Source organism: Athene cunicularia (assembly GCF_003259725.1).
Source record: "Athene cunicularia isolate RWA chromosome 4 unlocalized genomic scaffold, athCun1 chr4_part1, whole genome shotgun sequence".
In the NCBI taxonomy this organism is placed as follows: domain Eukaryota; kingdom Metazoa; phylum Chordata; class Aves; order Strigiformes; family Strigidae; genus Athene; species Athene cunicularia.
The window spans coordinates 11573857-11597956 of record NW_020799098.1 but is presented as its reverse complement, the minus strand read 5'-3'; the positions used below and the strand labels follow the sequence as shown (position 1 = coordinate 11597956).

The 24100-nt window shown below is 37.2% G+C and overlaps 1 protein-coding gene across 7 annotated transcripts in view; it reads left to right on the top strand.

Annotated features, from left to right (window-relative positions):
• The window catches only part of SORCS2 (sortilin related VPS10 domain containing receptor 2), a 385148-nt gene that overhangs the window by 317185 nt on the left and 43863 nt on the right, over positions 1-24100 (top strand). For all 7 annotated transcript variants that reach the window (XM_026846778.1, XM_026846777.1, XM_026846776.1 and 4 more), the window contains exons 11-13: positions 7344-7420; positions 13515-13606; positions 15096-15203. In XM_026846778.1, coding sequence (XP_026702579.1) covers positions 7344-7420; positions 13515-13606; positions 15096-15203 — 277 coding nt within the window. The remainder of the gene's footprint in view (positions 1-7343; positions 7421-13514; positions 13607-15095; positions 15204-24100) is intronic.

The following is a 24100-nucleotide window of genomic DNA, read 5'->3' as shown; positions in this document are numbered from 1 at the left end:
CAGTTCCCTTGGATTTTTGTCGTGTCAACATGTTCCCCCATTCTGATGGTGTGAATTGCTCCCTCAGCCCTCAGCTGAACACTTCTTCAGATTGCCAGGCCAAAAATGTCTATCTGGGACGTTTAAACACAAATTGGTAGTATATTTGTTCTACACTGTGACTACAAGCTTACAAACCATAAAATTTTAGTTTATTGTGTATTGACTGAAGGGCTATTATGACTGTATTAATTACCAGTAATCTAGACAAGGCACATCTCTTTTTGGAGTAGGTGTCTGGATGTATGCTAAATTTAAGTAGCTGGAAAAGATTTTCCATATTAGAAAGGCTATCAAAGTGTTGCATATGGGGATTATTTCTTCTCACAGTAAGGATGTCTAAAATCACATATAAAAATATGGGTAAACGCAATGAAAAATGCACTTCAAACACGTGCATTAATAGTAAAATGTAAATGAAAGTAATCTCCCATATTTATGTGACCCAGGAGGAACCTGCCAAAATGCCTGAGCAAAGACATACTTTTAATTACTCTCTTGAGATCTGTATGTGTTTTTCACAGCTATAGCACCTTTCCACAGAGCTTGGTTGGCCACCAGTCATCACTAAAATACATTGCTTTCTTTCACATCCCTGTGCCTACCAACTGCTAAACTGGCATCTGTGAAGTTACAAATAGCTTGAAGAACAATCTTGAATGGTAGTTAGTACCCCTGTATTCTAGTTTTAGGGACTGCCATCTTCACAGGATGGTGATTTACGGAAACAGACTCTACAACTCAGAGTTATAAAGCAGGTATGTTTACTCCAGCACTGGGGTGCAAGGGGATTTCTCCATAAAGCTTGCATACCCATAGCACATTTTACCAAAAACTTATAGTGTGGATATACATATTCATTGGATGACACAATACAAATATCCATATGCGTGAGTAAGGCAGGTTGGTTCTAGAGGCTGGTGTCAGCAGTTGATGTTCTCTTTGCCCCTGTGCGTTGCCTCCTGGTGGGCGTCCCCGGGGCTCTTTGGGAGGAAGGCTCACAGTCTCTCTCACCTGGTACTTTTCCCTAGAGCATGCCCAGATTCTCTTGGCCAATTTCTTGAATAACAAGAGGGTTTTCAGCCGCTTTACTCATTCTATCTTATCTAAAAGTACCAGTGTATTCATTTCTACTGTCCATATATGGCTATTTTATTCATTACCGAGACTAAACAGACTAAACTAGTTAGAGCACATCTACTTTCCAAGGTCAAGAAGCATTTTTGCTGAACATAGTAATTGTTGGTAAGTTTCCACAGAAAACTGCTTTGTTTTGATGAACACAGTAGCAGTAGCCCTTGGTAAGCTTCCACAGAACAGTCAGGGCAAGCAGGATTATTAAGCAATATTCAGAAATCGTTATAAGTTGCTATAAGTAAATAAGTTGCAAAGCAGGTGATAATTTCCTTGTATCAATGGAATGTCTGATTTTACCCAGTTACCTTTTACTCAGGACAAGTAGAAAAGCAAAAGAGCATTTCCTGTATCCCAAAGCACAGTCCAAAGAAGTTTATAAGAATTCAAGAGGAATGAAAACTGACTGTGCTGAATCAAAAAATCCAAAATGCAGAGTTAAATGTTTCCTTTTGTTTCCTAAATTGAAGAAACAAGGTGCCAGAACATAACAGCAGTAAAGTCATATAGAGTCAGGCCAAGAGTCCCTCTAGCACAGCATGCTGGCTCTGTTGGTGACAAAAGCCTTTGGGGAAGTGCTTAAGAACAATTCACATATATGTGGTCTCCCAGTCCATGTTCTGGGAGAAGACACACACAAGAGACTTGTTTCTTGATAAGTGCAAGACAATAAGATCAAGACAGACTCAAGGTTTACCTCTCCTAACCTACACAGCTCAAGAAAACTATCATACCTTGGCCTTCTACCCTCAGACACATCCCTCATGACAAGGGGCATGCCATACGCATCCTTAGTTTCATCACATGAAAACAAAATTTCATGGCCTATAACATAACTCCCATGGTATTTCAGGTAATTTGAACTGGGTGGGGCAGGGGGAACCTCACAAAATACATCTTCTGGCCATGGGAGCAGCACCTGGGGAGAGCCAGGGCTGAGCACTATGTGGTGTGAACATGGTCAGGTCATGCCAACTGGCCTTAGCTTCAGGACAGTCTTCTCTTATTTCATGTATATGTGGTGTTTGCAACAATGCCATATCCCTTTATTAGGGATAGAGTATGAACCTCTAACAATGCCTTTAACAACAATATATTTATATTGGATGAGAACCATAGAAGGCAAAGTTAAAGTAAACAGTAATTGAAGGGTCTTCTTTCCTGTTCCTGTCATTTAACTACAAAAAGAATATAAAACAAACTTGAGAAGCTTCTGTATTACAAACAAAACTTCTTGAAACTAGATGGCAAAACAATCTGTGTCATGTCAGAGGAATTTTCAGGCCACTTAGTTCAAAAAGTGATGTTAAAATGATAACATTTTTAGCTCTGGCTAAAAAAGCCTTGTCATGGTTTAACCCCAGCTGGCCACTAAGTGCTACACAGCTGCTCGCTTGCTCCCCCACCCCCCACAGCAGGATGGACGGAAGAGAATTGGAAGGGTAAAAGTGAGAAAACTCATGGGTTGAGGTAAGAACAGTTTAATAATTCCATGCACGCACCCACCCCACCTGCCCACCTCCCCACTAGGTTTGTTGCTGAGCACAGCATCACGTGGTATGAAATATCCCTTTGGCCAGTTAGGGTCAGATATGTTGTCTGGGTCCCCTCCCAACTTCTTGTGCACTCCCAGCCTACTCCATGCCAGGGTGGTGTGAGGAGCAGAAAAGGCCTTGATACTGTGTAAGCACTGCTCAGCGGTAACTGAAACATCGCTGTATTATCAACACTGTTTCCAGCACAAATCCAAAACATAGCCCCATTCTAGTTGCTATGAGGAAAATTAACTCAACCCCAGCCAAAACCAGGACAAGCCTGCAGCTGATTACCCATTCCAGCTGAAGTAACTTTTTCAGTATGGACCTGAATTGCCTTCAGTGTATTAGATTACCTTTACTTGTTACCACAGATGGATTTTGAGATCTAACACAGACCCACTAAAATGCTAGAAAAGTTTCCATGTTGTAATGGCACACCTGAAGAGTTATTGCAGATATTTACAGCTGTAGTAAGGAGCACAGGTTTTGGTGTGATTCGCCAGACAAACAGCACACTGATGTTTGTGGGTGTGAGGTATAGTCCAAATGCTTCAGGATGTGGTGGGAATGGTACTTACACACTGGAAATGTTGGCTTCCAGTCAGGGCTGAGCATAATTTGCCTGGTTTTCACATTCTGTATCACTTGATTGAGATGTCAGTTGTGCATTTTTGTTATTGGCATCCCGCACTTACCAAAATACAGTTCATAATTCTCAGATACGTCACGGAAAATTTCGGATGTCTCAGCTCTACTTTGAGTGGTCCTGTGACTTTGCAGTTGTTTGTTTGTAATGTTATTAAGGTCAGGATTTTTTTCATTTCATTTGATGTGAATTGGATGTAAAGAGGTTTACAGGGTGCTATTACATGTGCTTTGTTTAGTTAGCTGGCTTAATCCAGTAATGTGACAAACTGATCTAGCTGGAGGCTAAAATCATGTGCTTTATTTTAAATCTCAAGAACAGGATGTCCTAAACCTTTGAAGTTATTTTTTTATTAGATCATAAAAAGTAAAGATAAAACAATATAACTCTTTAGATAGAGAAAACTCATAACTCTTGTGTGACACATTAAATAGAAAGGTTTGCACATAAAACTGTAGTGAGCCTTTAAGTTCTTTGAAGGACTTAGCTTTATTCTGGTTTAGTTTTTTTAGGCTAAGAGCTTTAAAGGATATACTTGGTTTAACAAACTTATCATACACCCCTATGTGTTCTTATGGAAATTTACTTCTGCCTGTCACCTCTGAGGTTTGGCTGTGAGGTTGCTTCCCGCTTCAAACAACCCCGTGTGCTTTTCAGGAGCCTCCCTGCCTCCATTGGTCATGTACGTTTCCTACGCGCTCTCACCTGCTTTTTCCTTCTGACTCCACTGATGCTGTTTTTCAACAAGACGTTGTCTACAGTAGCCACATAGCAAACTGCAACTGAATTGACAAGTTTTATCTTCCCTTACAGAAAGGATTCTATTATGTTCTTGAAGACTTGACTTTATAAAATTTGCAAAATTATGGAATATAATGGCATCTCCTAATAAATCTGGAACTAGTGGAAATTACGGCATTCAGTAATGTGCAGAACATTGTCACTAATCAGAAGTTCCTGCCTGCACCACTTCTAGGTTTTCACCCCTTGCTCGGAGATTGTCAACTTTCAAAGGTCAAAGAGCAGTGAAGTCCTTTTTCCCAAAGCAGTACACCAGCCTTTATTCCAAGTCTGTCATCATTTGTGGTTTTTGACAGAATAGCATTTCTCTGTAATTATAACTGAGTCCACAAACTCCTTTTGCTCATTTACTAAGAAAAATCAATAAAGGTAAAACCAAAACTAGGAGATGTCATGCCTGTCTTGTTGCGGAGCTGCAATTACAAAGCTGTTGCTAATATCTTTCAGTCATTACCATATCAGCTGGATATAAAAGGCTTTCTAATGAAGCACAGGTTGATGCTGCTTAGTTTACAGACTAATTCCCCATTAGCTAAGGCTATTTACCACTGCAATTTTTAAAGTGCAGATCCATAGTAATTCTCAAAATAAAGACCTACTCATGCAAATAGATTTCAGTAAGTGGTGTAAAGAGGTAGAATAAACAGGAACAAAACTAACAATGCATTCATTAAAGGTATCTGAGCAAAGAAGGGTGTAGACTGACAGCAATACTTTAGATTCTAGCAAGCAAATAAATACTTCTATCCTTAGCTATCCCCCAAAAAGAGACCTGCGAGTAATTACAGAAGCACAAGAACATATCTGTTCACAGAAATATATACCAGTGAAAACTATACAGAGAAAAGTAAGAATTGTAAAAGAAATATGTTTTTTATAAACAACAGATCAAACCTCCCTTCCATTCTTTCAATCCTGAGAAGGTAATTTCTCATCCATACCTTCTTCTAGTTAAGATAATTTTTCCTGATCTTTGCTCACATGGGTTTTTAGGATTCAAAGAGAGAGTAAGTTCAAAACGGCCATTAACCAAATGTTTTTAAATAAACTTGTATTTGGGGAGAAAATACAACTGAATTCAAGTGTGAAGCTTCCATTTCAAACTGTCTCATTAGGTAATAGTCACGCTTAATTGTTGTTTTTTTTCTCTTATATTGGACTATCTGCCTAAATGAATGCAACATGACTGTAACCAAAATGTGTAATTTTCCAAGGACTACTGTACAGAATAAAACCTAAATTAAATCTGTTCTTAAACATAAATTGAAACATTTGTTAGGCCTATGGTCCTTTGTCCTTAATTCCGATAATATAGTTGTGACTTTCTGTCAATTTCTGTCATGGAGGTTTCGTTTTGATTGCTGGTATCACTAGAGCCTTTGTTTCTTAAAGCTAGACAGACATGTGAAAATGATAACCCTTTTGTGAAGCCATATGATGGCCCTGGTTACCCCAGCTGCAGCACCCGACTGAGCAGGCAGAGCAGTGGGAATGTGAGACCCCATGTCTGCCAGGCAAGCACCCCACAGCCTCAGTGCTGACTTAGGGGGGGCTGCTTTTCAAAGATAAAGATGTTTCAGGGAAAGAATAGGGGCTGTTCACTCCACAGTTACCTGTTTCTCTTTCCTTCTCACTTGGCACAACTGCTGTCACATCCGGTAGTAGTCATGAGGGTCATCCCTGCACTTTAAGGCTAAGATGGTTTTGGCACATTTCTAATCTTTCAGGTCATACATCTACTTCATCCATACAAGCCTGGTTCTTAAGTAGGTGTTCAGTCCACATCACCTTCATCCATACTGTACTGACCTTATCAAATCTCCTCATTGCCTACAGGAATAGGGTCTTATTTTCAAAATTACATGACCAAGTAAATCTGTGTTGAATTATTTAATAAGAGCATGTGAAATGAGTTGGAAAGATGAAAACCCAAGAGGGGGCAGTGGCATCTTCTGAAATGTTAGAGGCAGTTGAAAGAAATGAACCAACTCTTATAAATTCCCTGATCATAAATTTCCTAATCCTGTCTAGACTGTGTTTAGGGTTAAGTAACGTAGGGTTATACCATTAAACAGTGGAGAACGTACAATCTTGATAGTCCAGACAGAACATGTATTTTGAGCAGCGGGTGCTGTCATTCCTCTCATGATCCTTTCAGCACTACTGAGCATGTTCTGCATAAACATATCTGGTTTGATGTTTAAAAACAGCTATTTATATAACACAAGTGAAATTTCATACTGCTATCCTAATCTCAAGTGTTTTCTTTCCTCTTCTCTTCTGCTTGAGAGGATCTGCTAACTTTTATTTCTACTGTAAAAACATGCAAACCATATATTTAAGTCAAGATTCCCTGGAGGACATAATTTAGAAGGAATATTGTGCTATGATTGCTTCTCCCCTAGAACACTGCAAACTGCCTAGTAGTATAATAGTTTGCTGTTTGAAATACTATATTTCAAAAAATAGAGATTACAGTATTTGGGACTGCATCTGCCAAGATCATCTTCCTCAAGTTTGTTTTAACACTTCTGTTTGGTTTGCAGCATGCTGAATGCTAGCTACTGCTCCTCAGTGCTTTTTGTCAAAATATTCAGTAGCTTCCTTGTCAATATTTAGGTAAATCAAATAATTCTGCTTTAGATTCTTTGGTATTTACACACTTTTTCAAACCCCCTGACCCATCTTTTCAGTGTTACATATTTCTCTGGATCCTAGATTTTGCTGCCACTTCATAAACTCTTACAGATAAAATATTTTTTTGCTTCGACAATTTAAATTCAAGATGAATAATTTTATAGAATGTGATTAAGGTTAAGGTATGGCTTCTGAGTTTTTCGGTGTTTCAGACTTACATCTTAAATATGTGACCTTTTATAATACTTTTTCAGCATACAGCAACAAATCTAAAATGTTGGTTTGGCATCTGCATTTCAGTATTAGAATTAAGAATTATTGCTCCCACCTGTGGATAACGAGTAATGTAAAGGAAGCGATTTAAAGTGTACATAGAAGGTTTTTAAAGTTTTTATGTAGTGCTACCAGACATGAAGTAAGCCTTCTGATCATCTGAGTTTAGTTCTTGCTCTGACCTGGAAACTTCCCACTCTGACTGGTGTAAGGATTAGATTCGACCTCTCTTGCTCATGTGGGTGCAACTCTTGTTTCCTCCTGTTTTGTGACAGGTAACCTGGGGTCTCAGCTGGTTGAGTATAAAGAAGAGATGTACATAACATCTGACTGTGGGAACACATGGCGTCAGGTAGGACACAAAAATCATCAAAGATATCTGGAAATTTTAAAGTACCAAAAGAGATTAATTTTATAATGCTTAATTTGTCTTTATATACCCACTCTTTTGAGGAGGTGGCTGTTATTATCCCCATTTTGCTTGGAATCTGGGAGAGATTAAGATGATTTGCAAAGACTCATATTGTTTTGGCTATCAGGTTCAGCTAAAACTTGAATATTTTTGTCTCTTTAAATAGAGTCTGTTTATGGTTTTAGGAATTTAAGTAATCGTCCTATGTTAATGATGAAGTGGACTTGGGCAGATCTTGCAGTACAAATATTTCAAGTTAAAAGACATGACTCAGGTACAAAGGCAGAAAGTCTTGTGCTTCATAGTCCGAAAACTGGTACCGAAGCTTAAACTTTGTTCTTCACTGAAACTGAGAAAGTGAAAAGATATTTTTTAAAAACAATAAACCTTTGAATGTCTTTTAATATGATTTAATCAATTCTGTGACTACAAGCACCAAAGCATTAAAAAAAGAACAGTCATGTAGTAATGCCATTTGAATTCTGCATGTCTTTTGCTTCCAATGCCTAGTGTAAATTTAAGCATTGCACCTTTATTATGTATTTCTTCCTAAATTGCTCTCTCTCAGCAATGCTTAATCACAGGGATATTTTCTTTCTGTGTGTATATAGCAACAACAGACAGTATGATCTGGAATCCACTTAGAATGTATATCCAGGAGAAAAAAAAAAACACCCTCAAAGGACCAAAGTGTGTCAAAAAGACAATTAATTTCAGTTAAAATAGTGGTTTAGTGTTCAGATGAAATAGAATTAAGCTGTGTTATTTTCTGAGAGCAAGTAAGTGTGAAAATACTCTCACCAGTGCTACCAAGCTTGGGGAGTTTGAGATTAAAAGAGGAAAATACAGTTTATTATATTGCTATTGTAGGGTGCTATTTGTACTCCGCAGAAAGACTTTTTAAAAGAAATACATTATTTTTATCATGATAATGTCCTTTGAGGTTTAAAAGATAAAATGGTATGCCAAATTCTTTCTTGAAATCTAGCATATGATAAATAGGTTTTTAAATGCAAAAGCCTTCCAGGATTTATAGTGGGTACTCTGTTGTCTGATACTTCACAGAGGACTCATAATTTATTGTCACAATTTGCCAAAGTTCTGTAGTTTTTCTGGGGTGAAAAATAAGAAGAAAAGACTTAAGGGAATCAAATTCACATTTTTGCTGCTTTTTGTTTGAGAGACACTCAGGCAAATGATATGTGATGAAACTTGACCTTAAGATGACTATTCCTGCTGTAAAACCAACCACAAACTGATCCCTCATTATGACAGTCAAAATGAAAAACACCATTGCTAGCTTTATTTTAATTAAAACTGCTACGAGGCATTTGAAGGAGCTTACTCAATCTTAATATGTGTTATCAGAGTGAAAATGTAGATTGTTGTATGTATTTCATGGCCTCACTGTTTATGATCAAACAGTTCTTTCAATGGACAGCAGCACTTTTCCTCTCTCTGTCTGTGAACTCTGAGTTCACGCAACAAAAGACAAGTCTTCAGTCTGAGATGGGAGTTATTTAGACAGTATATTACAGGTCTTGTGAGCTGGTAAAAGCAGAACAAAGCTCATGTTTTGGCACAACCCTTCAGGTGGGTTTAAGTCACTGACTTGGAAACTTTGTGGTTGTCATGAGTGAATGCCTGTAACCTTTCTCACATGCCACACATCATGTTGCTGAGCTGTCTACAGACTGGAAGAGAAGCAGTCTGTGCTTACATAGAGTGACAGAGCAACGCAGAAAAGAAATATAAAAGACTTAAAAGGAAAGGTAGTTCAAGGAATTAATTAAAAGCTTTAGAGAAATAATAGCAGTATTGGTTCATAGGAATGTAGGCCTGGGAGGAAGGTCCAAGATCATGTAATTCAACAATTTGCTCTGAGACAACATCAAACATACTAGAAACATCTCTAACAGAGGTTTGCCAGGCTTATTTGTTAGCCCTTCACTGTAGGAGATTCTTCAGTCTGACTGTGGTGTGTCACCACTCTTCATAGATTTTTTTGAATATTTAACTTAAGCAGACTATGCTTTTTGCTGTTGTTCTTGCAGTTTCACAAGTTCTGCAAGTTGATTTCTCCTTGTCTCTGGAGAGTAGTAGTTTCCTGTCACCTCTGAATAACTTTTCAGATGTTGAAAGGTGATTACCCATTTCTACCCAGAGTATAGGGTTTTCCCCCTTGGAAAACAGCTAACTCAAATCCATTTATTTTCCTAGTGGATCAGATTTCTAAAGCACTTTTACTTTTTGTTGCTCATTAATTGGACTGTGTAATATGACATCCTTCTCCTGAAGCATGTAAAACTGAATGCAAAATTACAAATTTTATCAGTACTAAACAGAATGAAATGATTGCCCTTGATGTCTTGACATTACTGGCACCTCATTTCGGTAGATTTCTCTTCTTTGCACCACCATCACATTGTTGACTCAGATTCAGTTTTTGATTCCAAATGGGACCAGTCCTTGAGTTCCTGAATTTGTAATACATTCTCAATTTAACAGTGACCTAGTGATCATTTTCTTTCCATAATTCCTTAACCAGCTGTATACACTTAAAGATTTCAGTGGAACCCATATTTTCATAGCTTGCATACGGTAAGGTCATATGAGAGTTCATATCTTACTATGGTAGGATATACAGCCAGTGTTTATAGGTAGAAATAAAAATTACCAAATGAGAATTTTGTGAAATTAAGTAAATACTAGTGATAAATGGAGAAGTAAAAACAAGGATTGTGATTATAAATAGCCAGAATATCACTTGGGCTGGCTCCAGTTGTTGCTCTGGCTTTCTATTGCACGATGCCAGAGCTGCTTGTTGGCATCTCCTGAAGACATCGCTCCACTGTGTACCATTTACGGCAAATTTAAATTTGTGACTGCGTATTGTACAACATTGCACTGTAAATAGCAGTAGTTTAGGAGCTGATTGACAAGTATCTTAAATGTCCATGCAGCAGCCGTAATCTGGCCTTTAAGGGAAGAGAATCTCACCTTGACGTTATCATGAACTATGTGGGCTTAGATCATCTTAAGTGACCCACGAAGATGTAGCCTAGGGTGAACTCCTGGGACACATATGTCTTTTTGGAAGGTTTCTGTCTATTACGCCAGGGAAACAATATCATAAAATTCATTAATAAACATGATACTGAGTCAGATAGATAAATAAATCTTGTATCTTGGGAGAAATGGGCTACCTTTGAGCACAATTTCAGACCATGCAGGTTTTAAACAACTTTTTCCCCTGTGGGGCCTGTTTCTTCAGTCCCGGTTTTTAAAATACTAGGATACTCTGTCAAATGCTAAGTATGACCTTGTGTATACATATGAGTTTATTTTATTTATTTATTTTTTAAATGATTTATGTTCACAGTTATGGTTGCCATTGCTATTTCAACAGCATCTGTTAAAGCACTGTGCTTGAATAGGGCAAACAGAGTAAGAGAAAGGTCTGGCTTTCAAAAGAAATGGCTTAAATAAACAGAAAAAGTCAGCAACAAAAAGCCTTTCATATTTGCTCTGCTACCAAAGTAACTAGTGTAGCAACTCTCAATTAAGCTAATAAGGTTACACAGAAAGTCTGTTGTATATCTAGGAACTGAATCTAGACCTCTGGGGCCAGTGCTTTGTTGAAATATTATTTCTCTATGTCAAATCCTTTTGTATCAAAGCAATTTGGGAAACCTTTGTTTAAATGAGAATACTTGTTTTTCTGTAGACATCTTAAGAGGTAACACCTTTTAAGCACAACAGGAAAGGCTGCGATCCCAGCCTCTCACCCCTGGGAAGCTCCAACTGCAATTCTGTGTAGGAAGACTTGTGTTTCTACATTTGAATTTAGAAATGGATGTCACTTGGTGAGAGAAGCAAGTGACTTTGGGTACTTTTGGTTACTTTTGAAACTTCTGTATCTCAGAGTAAAATTGTGTGGAGTAAATTACTCTTAAGATCGTTTAAACATGTTTTCTTTGATTTAATGGAGCTCTGCTAATTGCTCCTAACAGATATTCTGTCCTGAAATAGCTGCTGAAGTTGTTAGGACAGACACAAGAAAAACATTTAGAGCAGAGGGAAGAAAGGAACAGAAAAGAAGTGGACATTATGATCATAAAGCTCATAATGTGCTTGAAAAATTACAGAATAAGGAAAAAATAGAAATAGGTTATAAAAATCTAGTTCTGTAGTGACTGGCTACAAGCAAGGATCATAATAAATTTATTACCTGGCTTTAGCTAGTGGAGAGACATACATCAGAATTTGTGGCTGACTGAACACATGTCTCTTGTTCCTGGGTTTGAACTGCAGTTCTGACACTGGGACCACCTTTACCTGAATTTTTTGCAAACTGTCTTGGGTTCGTTTCCAGAAAGTAGAGATGTTTGGTATTGTGCTGCACTCCACAAGCACGAAATCATTAATTCTTTTCAATGTACTATAGATTAAGATATTTCATAAGGAATTTAATAAATTTTGGTTATAAAATGTTTGAAATGTGTGCAAGAAGAGCATGATATAAAGATAGCATTAATATGCCTGTAACGTGTTGGCTGTGCTTTATGGTGTGCTGAAGCTGGGGTACTAAAATGCTGCATGAGGAACTGCCATGGTGCTTTTCTGGGAAAACGTAATTTGGATCAAGTGATGCAGATACCAGCTTCCTTTATCATCAGTATGATGGTGAAGCTCTTGGAGACTTCCTGTCCCAACATACACTGTTTCATTTTTATTTGTAAAAAAGTTCAAAGTTTAGAGGAGGATCAAAAGTCTGCTTGCTTATCTGACTCCAGCTGATCTCATCCTTTTGAAATGCATCTAAAATTAATATCTGTCCTTTACTGAATTGTCTTCTAAAATATGCAGCTGTGTGGAACAAGTAGATAGGGCTGTAAAATGCCTCATATCAGGGGTTTGCCTGTAAACTGGCAACACTGAAAAACTGATCAGACACTTGAAGCCCTAGGATTCCCATAAAATATGTTCTGACTAGATGAGAGGAAGACTGAATTCTCAACCCAAATTACATGCTTATGATTTTTGAAGTAGTTGTGGATGTGCTGTATGATACTTTTTCTCCACTCCAATTCAATCTTGCTGATAATTCCTCTAAATATAGTATTTAGTATTGCCAAAAAAACGAAGCATTTAGTACTGTCAGTATGTTTTCATTCACAAGGCAAAGTAAAACTAACCTTTCTGGTTTTCACCTTTGCTTTGTAAAGCATGTAGGAGGCTGCATGTTTGTCCATTAACTGCTAAGTGTGTGTAGTAACTCTCACTTTATCACCTGTGCTTATGTTAAATGTGAACTTTCACAGGTTAATAACATGAGTAAACCCTGTCATAAAACAGATTTCAGATGTAAAAAGATTTATCCTGTTTGTTTATTTTAGTACTGCTGCTGAACTCTAGAAAATGAATGAAAATAATTTGGGAAATTTTGAATCCTTTACATCATTAATATTACATGTGTTTTTGGTTCAGAACTCAGAGCAGCCTCTGTGGGATCACATGAAGTTTGAATTTAAATAAATCATTGGCGCTGGAAATGCAGAAGACATGATTGCACCAATTATTTCCAGTTTTGCAGAACCTGGAGAACATGTGAGAAAGTCACAGACAGCAGTACTTTTCCTATTTTTCTTAGAATTAGTCTACAAAGCATTTTATTCTGCAAGATACACAGAATATGGCAAATACCAAAGTAAGGTGATAGGTCACTTGGTGATATATAATAGGAAGGAATGCAGAATGCATACTGTGAGAAATATAAGGTTGGGCTAAAATCACTTTAGACAGTTTAATCTGACTGTGATTTGAACCTGAACGTTTTCTGATTCACCTGCTTAACTTTCTTTTCTTCTACAGCTGAGAGAAATATAAGAGTTAAACTGACTTTTATGTCCTTTTCAATTTGAAGTGTGGACATTATAAAACATAAAAGTCTTTTAATCCTGGTTTGCTTGTACATTTTATTTCTGCTGGTTTTACATTTGCTTAGCTGGTATTTTTTTTTGTCTGCTTGTAGGTCTTTGAAGAAGAGCACCATATCTTGTACCTGGACCATGGTGGAGTTATTGTGGCCATCAAAGACACATCTATCCCTCTGAAAATACTCAAGTAATCGTACAGTCGATTTGAGTAGAGCTATTGTGTATTTGAGAGCTCAGGCAAAGTTCAGAGTTTAAGATGAGCATTTCAATGTGATTATGTATGAAATGCAGGTGGAGTCAGCTTAATTTAACATTCATTAAGTCAACAAAGTCGAGGTGGATGTTTTCTTAAAGATTGCTTCATGGTGCTTAAGGTACCATGGCATAATGCATTAATCATAATAAAATTTCCTCGCGTCAATGTGTAGGTGTTTTTGCTTAAAAGTCTGTCCTGGAACTCCACAGTACAAGACATGTTCAGCATGGTTGTTATCTGCTACTGGTTTGCACCAGCAGTATATGGCAATGATGCTCAACCTATCACACATATGTGGCTTAGACATCCAGTCATGATACTTCATTCATACTGTAGTAAAACTCTGTCCCTTCCAAGGGGCACAGTGAATGAAGACATTGGAGAACAGCCTTAAGTTGCTCTGGCAAGAGCGATATCATGTGGACTTTGGAGCCAATGGGGAAAGGACTTATGAGTGCTTATGTACTGTGTAACACAGTATACAAGAAGCCCAGTTCATCTGAAATACTCATGCATGAATCAACTGAAGTATGCGTAGATCCTGTCATATAGTGACAAGGTAGTAAATGGCCTTTTCAGCTTGTTTGGCAGGAAAGGTTTGCTGCAAAACATTTTGTTATAAAATACTGCATGGTATTAAAAATGCATAGTTATAAAAAACTGCATGATAGTGAAACAAAGTATGGTAACCTTATGTAATGGCATACAAAACTATCATCTTCAGCATGAAAAATGTAAGAGATTTTTAACAGTTGTGACTAGGTTTGTTTTTACATAATACTCTGTGCACTGATAGGAGCTAGGCTCTGTACTTGCTTAGCTAGAATGAAAATCATCATTAACCTACTAACCAAAAGACCTGGAGGAAATGTGCAGAAGGAAAGAGGCTTTGATTCATAAATTTTGGGTGCACGAAGTATTTGGAGTATGTTTTTCTGATTCATCAGCATCTTTTGCGAATTTTTTTAAACGGATGGTGTGAGTTGTGAAGGGCCATCATCTTGGTGCCTGCAGTTACTGCACCTCCCACATGTTGTAGCAATTGGGCTGGTTTGGCTCTCATGTTTCAACTCTGCTTAACAGGTCTGTAATTCAGAGACAACTAGAAAGAATGAAGTGTAAATTCACTTACTCTTGAACCTAGAAGGTAGCAAGATAGTTTGTTGACAGACCTCAGTTTTTATCTGCATGAGAATTTCCACTGTTGTGGCAAATTTATTATACACCTTCTAATAAAGACGTGAGCTCCTGGATACGTTGCTGAGAAAAAAAATCACATTAATATGATACACTGTCCTGGCTTATTGTACTTTCGCAATCGTAAATCCCGGGCTTTAGTAGTGAGTGGATGTTTTTCTGAATAAATTAATTCTGTTTTGTATAATAACATTTGTAAATGAAAACCATTTCTGCTTTACAGGTTCAGCATAGATGAAGGCCAGACTTGGAGTACACATAATTTTACCAGCACTTCAGTCTTTGTAGATGGATTACTTAGTGAACCTGGAGATGAGACACTGGTCATGACGTAAGTTCCTGGTTTCATCTCTATTTGTCAGGGCTCTCTCTGCACTTGAGCATGTTTTTAGTTGTGGATGTTTTAGATAGTCCTCGAGTCAATGTCTTTTGCTTCTTGCAGTCACATAGAATCTTACACTGATTTCCAAACAGCCCTAGTATTCAACCTGTCTTTGAAATTACCTGAGCGCAGTATTTCACATGGTAAAGATGAACTCTTATGTTGATATGAAATTTTGCAAAGTTACCACCGGGGAGAGTAGAATAATAGGACTGCAAATACAAATCTGAGAAACATAGGTTAAAAAATAACTATTTCCTACATTTTTTCTGTTTTCTAGAGATTCTTAGGCAGACTTCAAAAATGTTAAATAGCTATCCTTTCTTTTTGTGAAAATTGTCTTCACGGTCTAAACAACTATATTGTTGTCCTAGTAACTAGCATTACAGTACTTTGTGTAACCAAACATAGCTCTAACAAATGCACGTTTTTATTCTGTGCAGTGACTGAGGCAGAGTTTAAAATGACCAAATTCTGCAATGCAGTCCCCTGTTTGTTTTTTGTTTTTTTTTTTTTCCCCCAAAGGATCAGGGACATCTGGATCTGAGCTGCAGGTTTTGCTCTGTCTCTAGGATAAATGCTAGGATAAATGCTAACCTGTCCAATTAGGGAGAAAGACACATGCTGACTTCAGCAGGAAAGGGGAATGCACTCAGAGATGTGCAGGTTGTTACATGTGCTCCTATCAGAACAGCTTGTGTGATCCTTTGTATTGGAGCTCAGTGTGTTCATGACAAGGTTTTTCTCCTAGGAGCTTTTGATGCGTACCGGTAGCATTTTCCCCAGGAAAGAAATAAATAGCCCCGTGTGGAGTTGTGTAAAAGTTCCTCAGCAAAACATAAATCCCACCCAATGTACTTAAAAACGTTGTGCCAAGTTCATAATGCTATACTGCGTAGGGGTGAATTTGGTCTGTTAGTTCTTTCACTGTCCCATTTATCCTCTCTTATATGTATAAGACCTGAGAAGAACAGTATTACTCCACCATCTTCCCCTTCTGTCATGCATAGGGTTTTTTATGGTATAATATATGCCACACAGAGACACTTATGCCTCTGAATGAAGAATTTCCATTGATTCAGTGGAAGTAGAGGGATCAAAAGCTTATCCTAAACTGTACTTACTGTCAGATAAAAAGGTGTGTGATGACTATATGCCTGGTGGATACTTCTACTATTAAGTATCATTAAAAACAGTGATTTTGTGAAGATGTATTTAAATATCTGGCTGAATAGGCTAAAGAGCTCATGTAAAATTATACCTTTTTGAAGTCATCCATCTGAAATATATAGAACTGTAGCTAGATTTGGTACTTGAGGCCAGATTGACAAAAAGCATCATGTGATTTGCATGTTTCTAAGGGCAGAACAAGAGTCTGACTCCAGCATCTCAGTGCCAGTCTTGTAGGACCTTACTTTGCAGCTAGTTCTACTGAACATAGAGGATATCAATGACTTACTGTCACAGGCTGGCCCTGAGAAGACTTCCAGCCTTCCTACCAGACTCTAAACATAATGGGAAGAATTAATTTACAGTATGTGTTTCCTTGTTGCCGTTGTATCAGCTTCCTACTGCTTTGGATTGGGTTTTACCTTCAGGGTGACGTTGTCTGCCCAGTGGTACTTTGTCGGACTCTACATCAAGACCTTTTGTTATTCTGTCTGGCTTAGGTTTTTTTTTCTCTCAAACCTCCACACTTGTGTTAAGTTTCTGTGCATGACTGAATCTACAGTGATTTGCTACTTTTGAGAACTGTCATCAAAAAAAAAAAAAAAAAAAAAAAAAAAAAATCAATTATGCCATCTTTTGCATTTTATTAGATAAAAGGTATTTTTGTTTTCTGGGTAGAACATGGTAAGGTGAACATGTGTATAGTAATGGGAATAAACTAACTGTCTTTCACCCTGAAGAATCCCCAAATCCGTTACTGAAGACCTAGTCTGACATTTTTTACTTCTACAGGAATTTAATTTTCTCCCTTTGGTAGAGAGTTTGTTTGAGTAAGGACTTTGGTAGAGTCTAATGTCAAAATCTGCAAAAATTAGTAGAGATAACTTAGTTCTGAGGCAGGAAGGTATTAGCTGAAAAATCATACAGCAAAATTATGGAGCAGAGAGTGTTAGGGATTTCCCTCAAGGTTTTTAATTTTTATTAAAAAAAAAAAAAAATCCACATAAAAGATTATTTGGGAAAGACATTTAAGGGACCTAGTAACACTGTGTGTAAGAGAGACTTCTCATTATCATGGTTACTGGGATGTTAACATGACTCATCGGGGACTTCCATTTGAATTCCTGTTCTCTCCTAACTTATCCAAAATGAAGTGGTCTGGAAAGCTTTGCTGAAGAAATGGGGGAATGTGAAACTGGTAGCCTTCTTCATTTCAGAGTTTTGTGTTTTCTCCAAAACAGAGAAAAAACAAATGTTGACGTGTCAAAAGTTTTCATAAAACTGACTTCTTATCTGCCAGTCAACATTAATCTAAATCATTCATCCAAATCCCCTGCAGTATTCAAAATATGTACACTCAAATGCCAAGGAAAATTTATTTTATTCCATTGTTCTCTGCAATAGACCTAGTTAAGATTTTTAGGAGTTTTAAGTGGTAAAGTATTAAAAACTTTAGGAAACTGATTTTATGTAATAATCAGTTTCTGAATAGACCTAGTTAAGAGTTATAGGGAAGACAAGCAATAAAGTATTCATAAAGTTTAGGAAGCTCGATCTGTGTAAAAATCAATTTCTAACTGACAGCTTAAATCCACCATTTATTGCTAAATGAATAAGTAAGGTTTGCTAAGAAATTTTCCCAACTAATTGATATATATTCATCAAAATAGTGCATGGTCTAGTAGGCTTTATTTTGTTCTAAATCTGTTAAGAATGAAAGCTACTGCAAGCCAGTGTGATACTTAACAATAGATTATATGAAGGAAAAATGACTTAATAACACTGGATTGAGTAATGGCCTAACTCAGTGGAAAAAGGAAGAATTTTTGTGTGACTGAAATATTGATGTTCCTCTTCAGAGGAAGTAGTTCCTATAATGAAAGTTTCAAACCTGTTAAAATTACTTCTCAATCACAGTTCAGCTTCTGAGAGTGTTTCACAAACCAGGTTATTTAGATAGCAGTATAAACCCAGTAGGCACAATAACCACGGCTATCATGCGATACTGCAGACCTTGATGTCTTTTAACAGGCCAATAAGAGGTTACATAAAAGGTCTGCTTTTCTTTATGTCAGGTAGAATCAAAATCCTCCTTTAGGGTAATTGTATTTTTTTCAAGAGGTTGTGGGGTTTTTTTCTAAGGTCTAATAGAGTAACAATTTAAGATGTTGCTGGGAACATTATTACATCTCTGAACTGCAGGACACCTGCATGTGTGTTTTGCTGTCCTGAAAGTCCATTGTTGCATCCCTGTTGAGTTCCTAGGTGATAATGAAAGGCAAGAAAATAGTCTAGTTTAAACTTATTGGAAACAAGGTGGAAATGGTATTAACAGGTGTTAGATATTACAGAAAACCATCTGGATTTTTGCAACTGTCAATTCTGTTAGGAATGTCAACCACATCTTTAAAAATATCACTGTCAACACTACGTGTAATTTGTGGGGCATATTGCTGTGCCACACGAGGCAGCATGCTACCTTTCCTCTTGTCTTTGAGTAAGGACTTTGAGTAAAGAGTCCAATGTCAAAATCTGCATCAGTTAGTAGAGATAATATCTTACAAGGTGGAGATACTTCTCTGAGTTGTGAATACTTCACTACTGACTTTCTCATATTTCAGCCCCTAAAAAAGGTAGATAAAGCTTCATTATGTGAGAGAATAGCTAATTTCCCAAGGCAAATTCTAGGTTTTATTTGCAGCTAGTTAATCTCTTGTTTGAGAAACATTGCTCAGTTATGAAATGGTTGTTCTGCTCTCTGCATAATGAGGAACATATATGTCTGCCAATTGATGGAGGAAACACCCAGAAAGATGCGAAGAGAATGGTGAAAAAAGCATTGAAAAAGCAAACTGGTTACTCTGTTTCAGTCTAATCTAGATATTGTCTAATCCAGATGTACAGATGCCTGTTTAATGGCAAGTTAATGCTTTTGCTGACACAGATGTCAGCAGAGCAAGTCAGTGTATTGTAGTGTCACTGCCAACCTGTGGTCTTGGAGCCAAAACCATGGGACTGCTCCTGTCTCTTCCTCTGTTCAGAAGTTGTTCAGTGAGTAAGGCTTCACTTTTTGCTGTTCTTTCTGTAAAGTTTTCATAATATATTCAGAAGCATGGGAACATGATACTTTCAGTGACTTGCTAAAGCCCATATTTAGTACATTTTGAGGGCAGACCTGGAAATATATTTGAATAAGAGGAGCTGAAATGTTAGGAATCCATGTTCTGTAAGTATCTTTTATCATCTTGTCCCTATTTAAAGGACAAGAGAGGGCCAGAAAAAAAAGGTGACACATGACTTGGTCATTCAAATAGAGTCTCTGTGTCATTTTGAGACTGTCACTGACCCAGTGCCTGTTGCTGTGGTGCTCTAACTTCTTTTTCAGGGAGACAGTTCCATTTTAGTTTCTAGTTCTAATAAATGATGATGAGGTAAACATTAGAAACAGGCCAGCAATAAAATTGTTCAACATTTTACTTAATTTTGTGGGAGGTCTTGAATTCCATGTTGTTATATTTTGGTCTCAAAATATGGAGCCATAGTACAGGTAACCATAGGCTATTCACTCTGGGTCTGTCAGGTCAAGTCTGAATGAAGAATTTCCTACGTGTGACAAAAGAGACCAGATTTTAAAACGTGTGAGTAGAGAAAAGGATTTTTAGCTAAAGAATTAATCATACAGTTTTGTAAGTAACCCAAATGAATTTGATCTTTTAAGTAAGATGACACAAGAGAGCTGAATGATGCAAAGCTATCCTCTAGAATGTCATATGTTTTTCTTTAAATTAATCCATTTTGTTCACTGTCCACCTTGTATATATTTCTGTATAAGGCAACAGGCTAGGCATTAAATCTGAAGTTTTTTCCAAACAGCTTACATGTTAAAAGATTGTTCTTGGACAGGAATTTACCAAATAGATGGAAAAAATGTTGGAGGTAATTCACAAACATCATGGAGCCACTGAGCTTCTGCATAAATGGGAACATGCTCATCCTGCTCCTCCCCAGCACTTCTCAGAATCTAAGCATTCATTTCCTTTCTTTTTCCCCAGAAGAGCTGAAATCAAGATTTTTGGCATAAAAGAATGAATGGCAATTATTATTTTTTTGGGAGAAGGAAACAATGAAAAAACATATTTTGGTTCAATTTTAACTAAATTGCTTCCTCCCTTCATTTTTCACTTTGGCAGTTAAACAAAAAAAAAGGAAAAAAAAAAAAAAACACCAAACAAAACAACCCAAAACCAAACCCAAACCACCAACCCAAACCTACTGTTCTCTTTAGTGCATTAAGTATATGCATGTGTTTGTAGTTTAAGGCACTTAAATCACAAGTGTCTCAGTATATTTGCACGTGATCTGTTGTGTACACAAACACTCTTTATGTGCAGTTGCTTTATGTAGACAGGTGTCTACTTTTGCACATGGAAGCATTCATCATCTCTGTAGTTGCAATTTGGGAAGAAAATGTGACCTCTGTTGCATTCTTTTGGAGAATTAGAAAAATATGCTGAATTATAATCTTGATGTGTAACAGATTGCAGCTAGAATCTTACATTACTTTCATCCATTTTACTGTTATGAACCCTTTGACTTATCTAGTTTTTATTGATTTTACAATGGTGTAAAGGAAGCAAAGACAACTGTTAGGAGGAAGGCATGTCTATAAAGATTCTTCTGTCATTTTCTTTTTCAAAATGGTAGGCTTTAAATAGCACTGTAGGACACAGTCATGAGCAACCCACTCTTCCAACCCATGTATCCCCTTGGAAAATCTTTCATTAGTAATGAAAGTCGCAGCTCTGTGACTTAAGAACACTACCTGTTGGCAGTGGTTACACTAGAGATGAAGCGCATCCTTCCATGCCACAACCTTATCACTTTACTCCCTCAACTGGGTAATTTCTTTACAGATTTTGGCATGGGGAAGTCATGTGTCTTGCTGTATATTGAGGCACTGTAATACTATGAACTACATTAGGCCAAACAAAAAGAAGATTGTCATATTTGCTCTTTCATTTATATTGCCATCTTTCATAGTAAAGCCTAAGAGAAGCAAAGGACTCAGCTCTTTGATCTCACTGTAAATTGATGAGAAACTTCTAACATGCTACTCGTTTATGTAAAATTGAGAAAGGTGCTGCTGTTTTAATGTAAATAGCCTCTGATATCTCATGAACTGTAAGGGGGATTAAGTATCCAGTCAGAAATTGACACTGCAATTGTGTTATAAAAATAATCAGGGAGTTGTGACAGTTAAAAAAATATTTCAACAGTACAGTAAGTTCATTGACAATTGTATTTCCTACTAATATGATTTACTACAGGAAAGGAAGGCTTATATGTGGAACAAGATCTAAGTACCACTTTCTAGCATAGCTCTGTAATAGCTTCCATTTAAATGAATACTTTCCATCAGACAGACTGAGAGTTGTTAAAATAATTAATTAGCATCTCTGAGAGTCTAGTTTCCTTTACCAGCTTGGTCACATACTCACTCTTGGATATCGAGGTTTAGATCCATAAAGAATTTCAGGTACCTGCCTTTTAGCACATGTTTGGACATCTTTCCTTAGGTGCTACCCAGAGGAATTTAGACATGTTATCCAGGATAGAGCCACTGAGACCGCCCATATCACCCGTATGTGGGATCCTCGATTGATGCTGATTCAAACCTTAGGTTTTATTGTCAGTAGTTTTATACATTTGAAGACTCTCCCCAAAAAATACAGGTCCTGTTCCATCCCCAAATGGCATGTCATCTTATTAGAATGTGTTAACAAGGCAGTACAGCACTGTGCAGACAAATTCTGCTACCTTGGCTGTATGCTGTTTCAAACATTACGGTTGATGACAAAGTCATATAGAAGAGAGCAAAAGCCAACACAGCACTTGGGAGATTAAAGCAGCATGTCTAGAATGAAAGAGGCATCTGATTTCAAACAAAAGTAGCTGTGCATCATGCAGTTATCATCACTGGTCTTCAGTATGACTGCAAAATTTGAAGAATTTAAGTTGCTACATTAAATATCTGAATAAATTCCATATGTGCAGTCTTTATAACCTTGGTGGGGTAGTACAGCAGGATCACTGCCGCCACTCTGACATCTTTGAGCATTCTCAGACATTCATCAATAAAGCAAAACTGTTGCAGGTTCAGCTGTGCTGCTCTAAGGATCCAGACATCAGGCTCCTCAAAGCCATTTTCTTTGTCTGGAGACAATATGCAAAATGGTTCAAAGGTAAACTAGCATAATACTACAAAAAGTTGCTCAAGGTTTCTTAATGTATATGGCATGAGATCCATGGTATGGGACACTAGCTAAAAATCCACCTGCTCTGGCAAATAATGTTTTGATGCTGTGACAGCCTATGAACAAAATCCTGAAAAACACAGCAGAAAAGCTAAAGAGGAAGGCAAGTGTGGTGGTTATAAAAAGCTATGTCTGCGACATCTGAGATGAGCACTGTGTTGTCAAAATCAGCCTCATTCCTCCTGAATGAAGTCATGGAAGCTGAATGTTTACCTGATGAGTCTCTGGGAGTCTCCAGCATCAGCACCATCATAGCTACAGTCAGGTGGTTTGCATAGCCGACGGCTATGACTGCTCACCTGAAATAGGAACATCTATTGAATAGATGCTCTTTTCTTTTGAATAGATACACGAATTTACTGGAAAAGATTATCATTGCATATAATTTCTATTAAATTAACTCCCCCTGATTATGAGCTTTATCAGGAACAGAAATAACCAGCAATCCTCCAGCAAATAGTTTAAATGAGTTAGCTTAGAAACTGCATTAAACTGTCTTATCTATCAAATGATGCAATCAAATTAAAAAATGATGTGCTCATAAATGAACTAGGAACAAATGTACAAAGTTGTTATGGCAACTGAAACACTGAAGTAAAAATTATAGATCCCAAATTCTTACAAATAAAAGTAAATTAATTTCCAAGGTAATTGGAATTTCTTTCAAAAATTATTTATCACAGCATCATCTTTCATAGTTCCAACAGAATTGATTTGATGGCGTTCTAATGAAATTTAATTAATCAAGAGGAAGGTTTTAGTAGCTTATGAATTACTATCATCTTGATATTTAACTTCTAATCATCAGTTACACTTGCTGCACCATTCCAGTTTTTTCCATTCGTATGCTTTTATTGGGCATACATGTTTTGCACCTGAGCAATTAGATTGTGATTACTCTAATGTATTGCTTTATTGTAGCTCACGCTTTCACCTAATCCATTGAATCCTACTTAATACATGCCTGCCTTACTTGGGAAAAATTCTTTTTTATTCTAGTGATATTTGGCAATACTTTAATTGAGGTCTTCTGATGTGTCTTGAAAACCCTGTCCTCAATAGGGCAACAAGCATTACTGCAGTAACAGCATTAATAATCATTGTGTTTTTTTCAAACAGTTTGCTAAGCTGGGTGCATGTAAGGTACTGGATTCCTTAGGAAATTTACCCTAGGAATTACAAAGCTCTATGCCTGCATTTTTCATGGGAATTGTGACTGTGCTGGGACACTTTCTTGAATCTCAGGAATTTTACTGAAGCCAGAGAATGGTGAAATCAGGTGGTGAAGTTATTGTGCTCTGTCAGAACACGGTTTTCATTCAGTAGAATCAGAGTAGCCATGATGGAAATGAGTATTTTTTT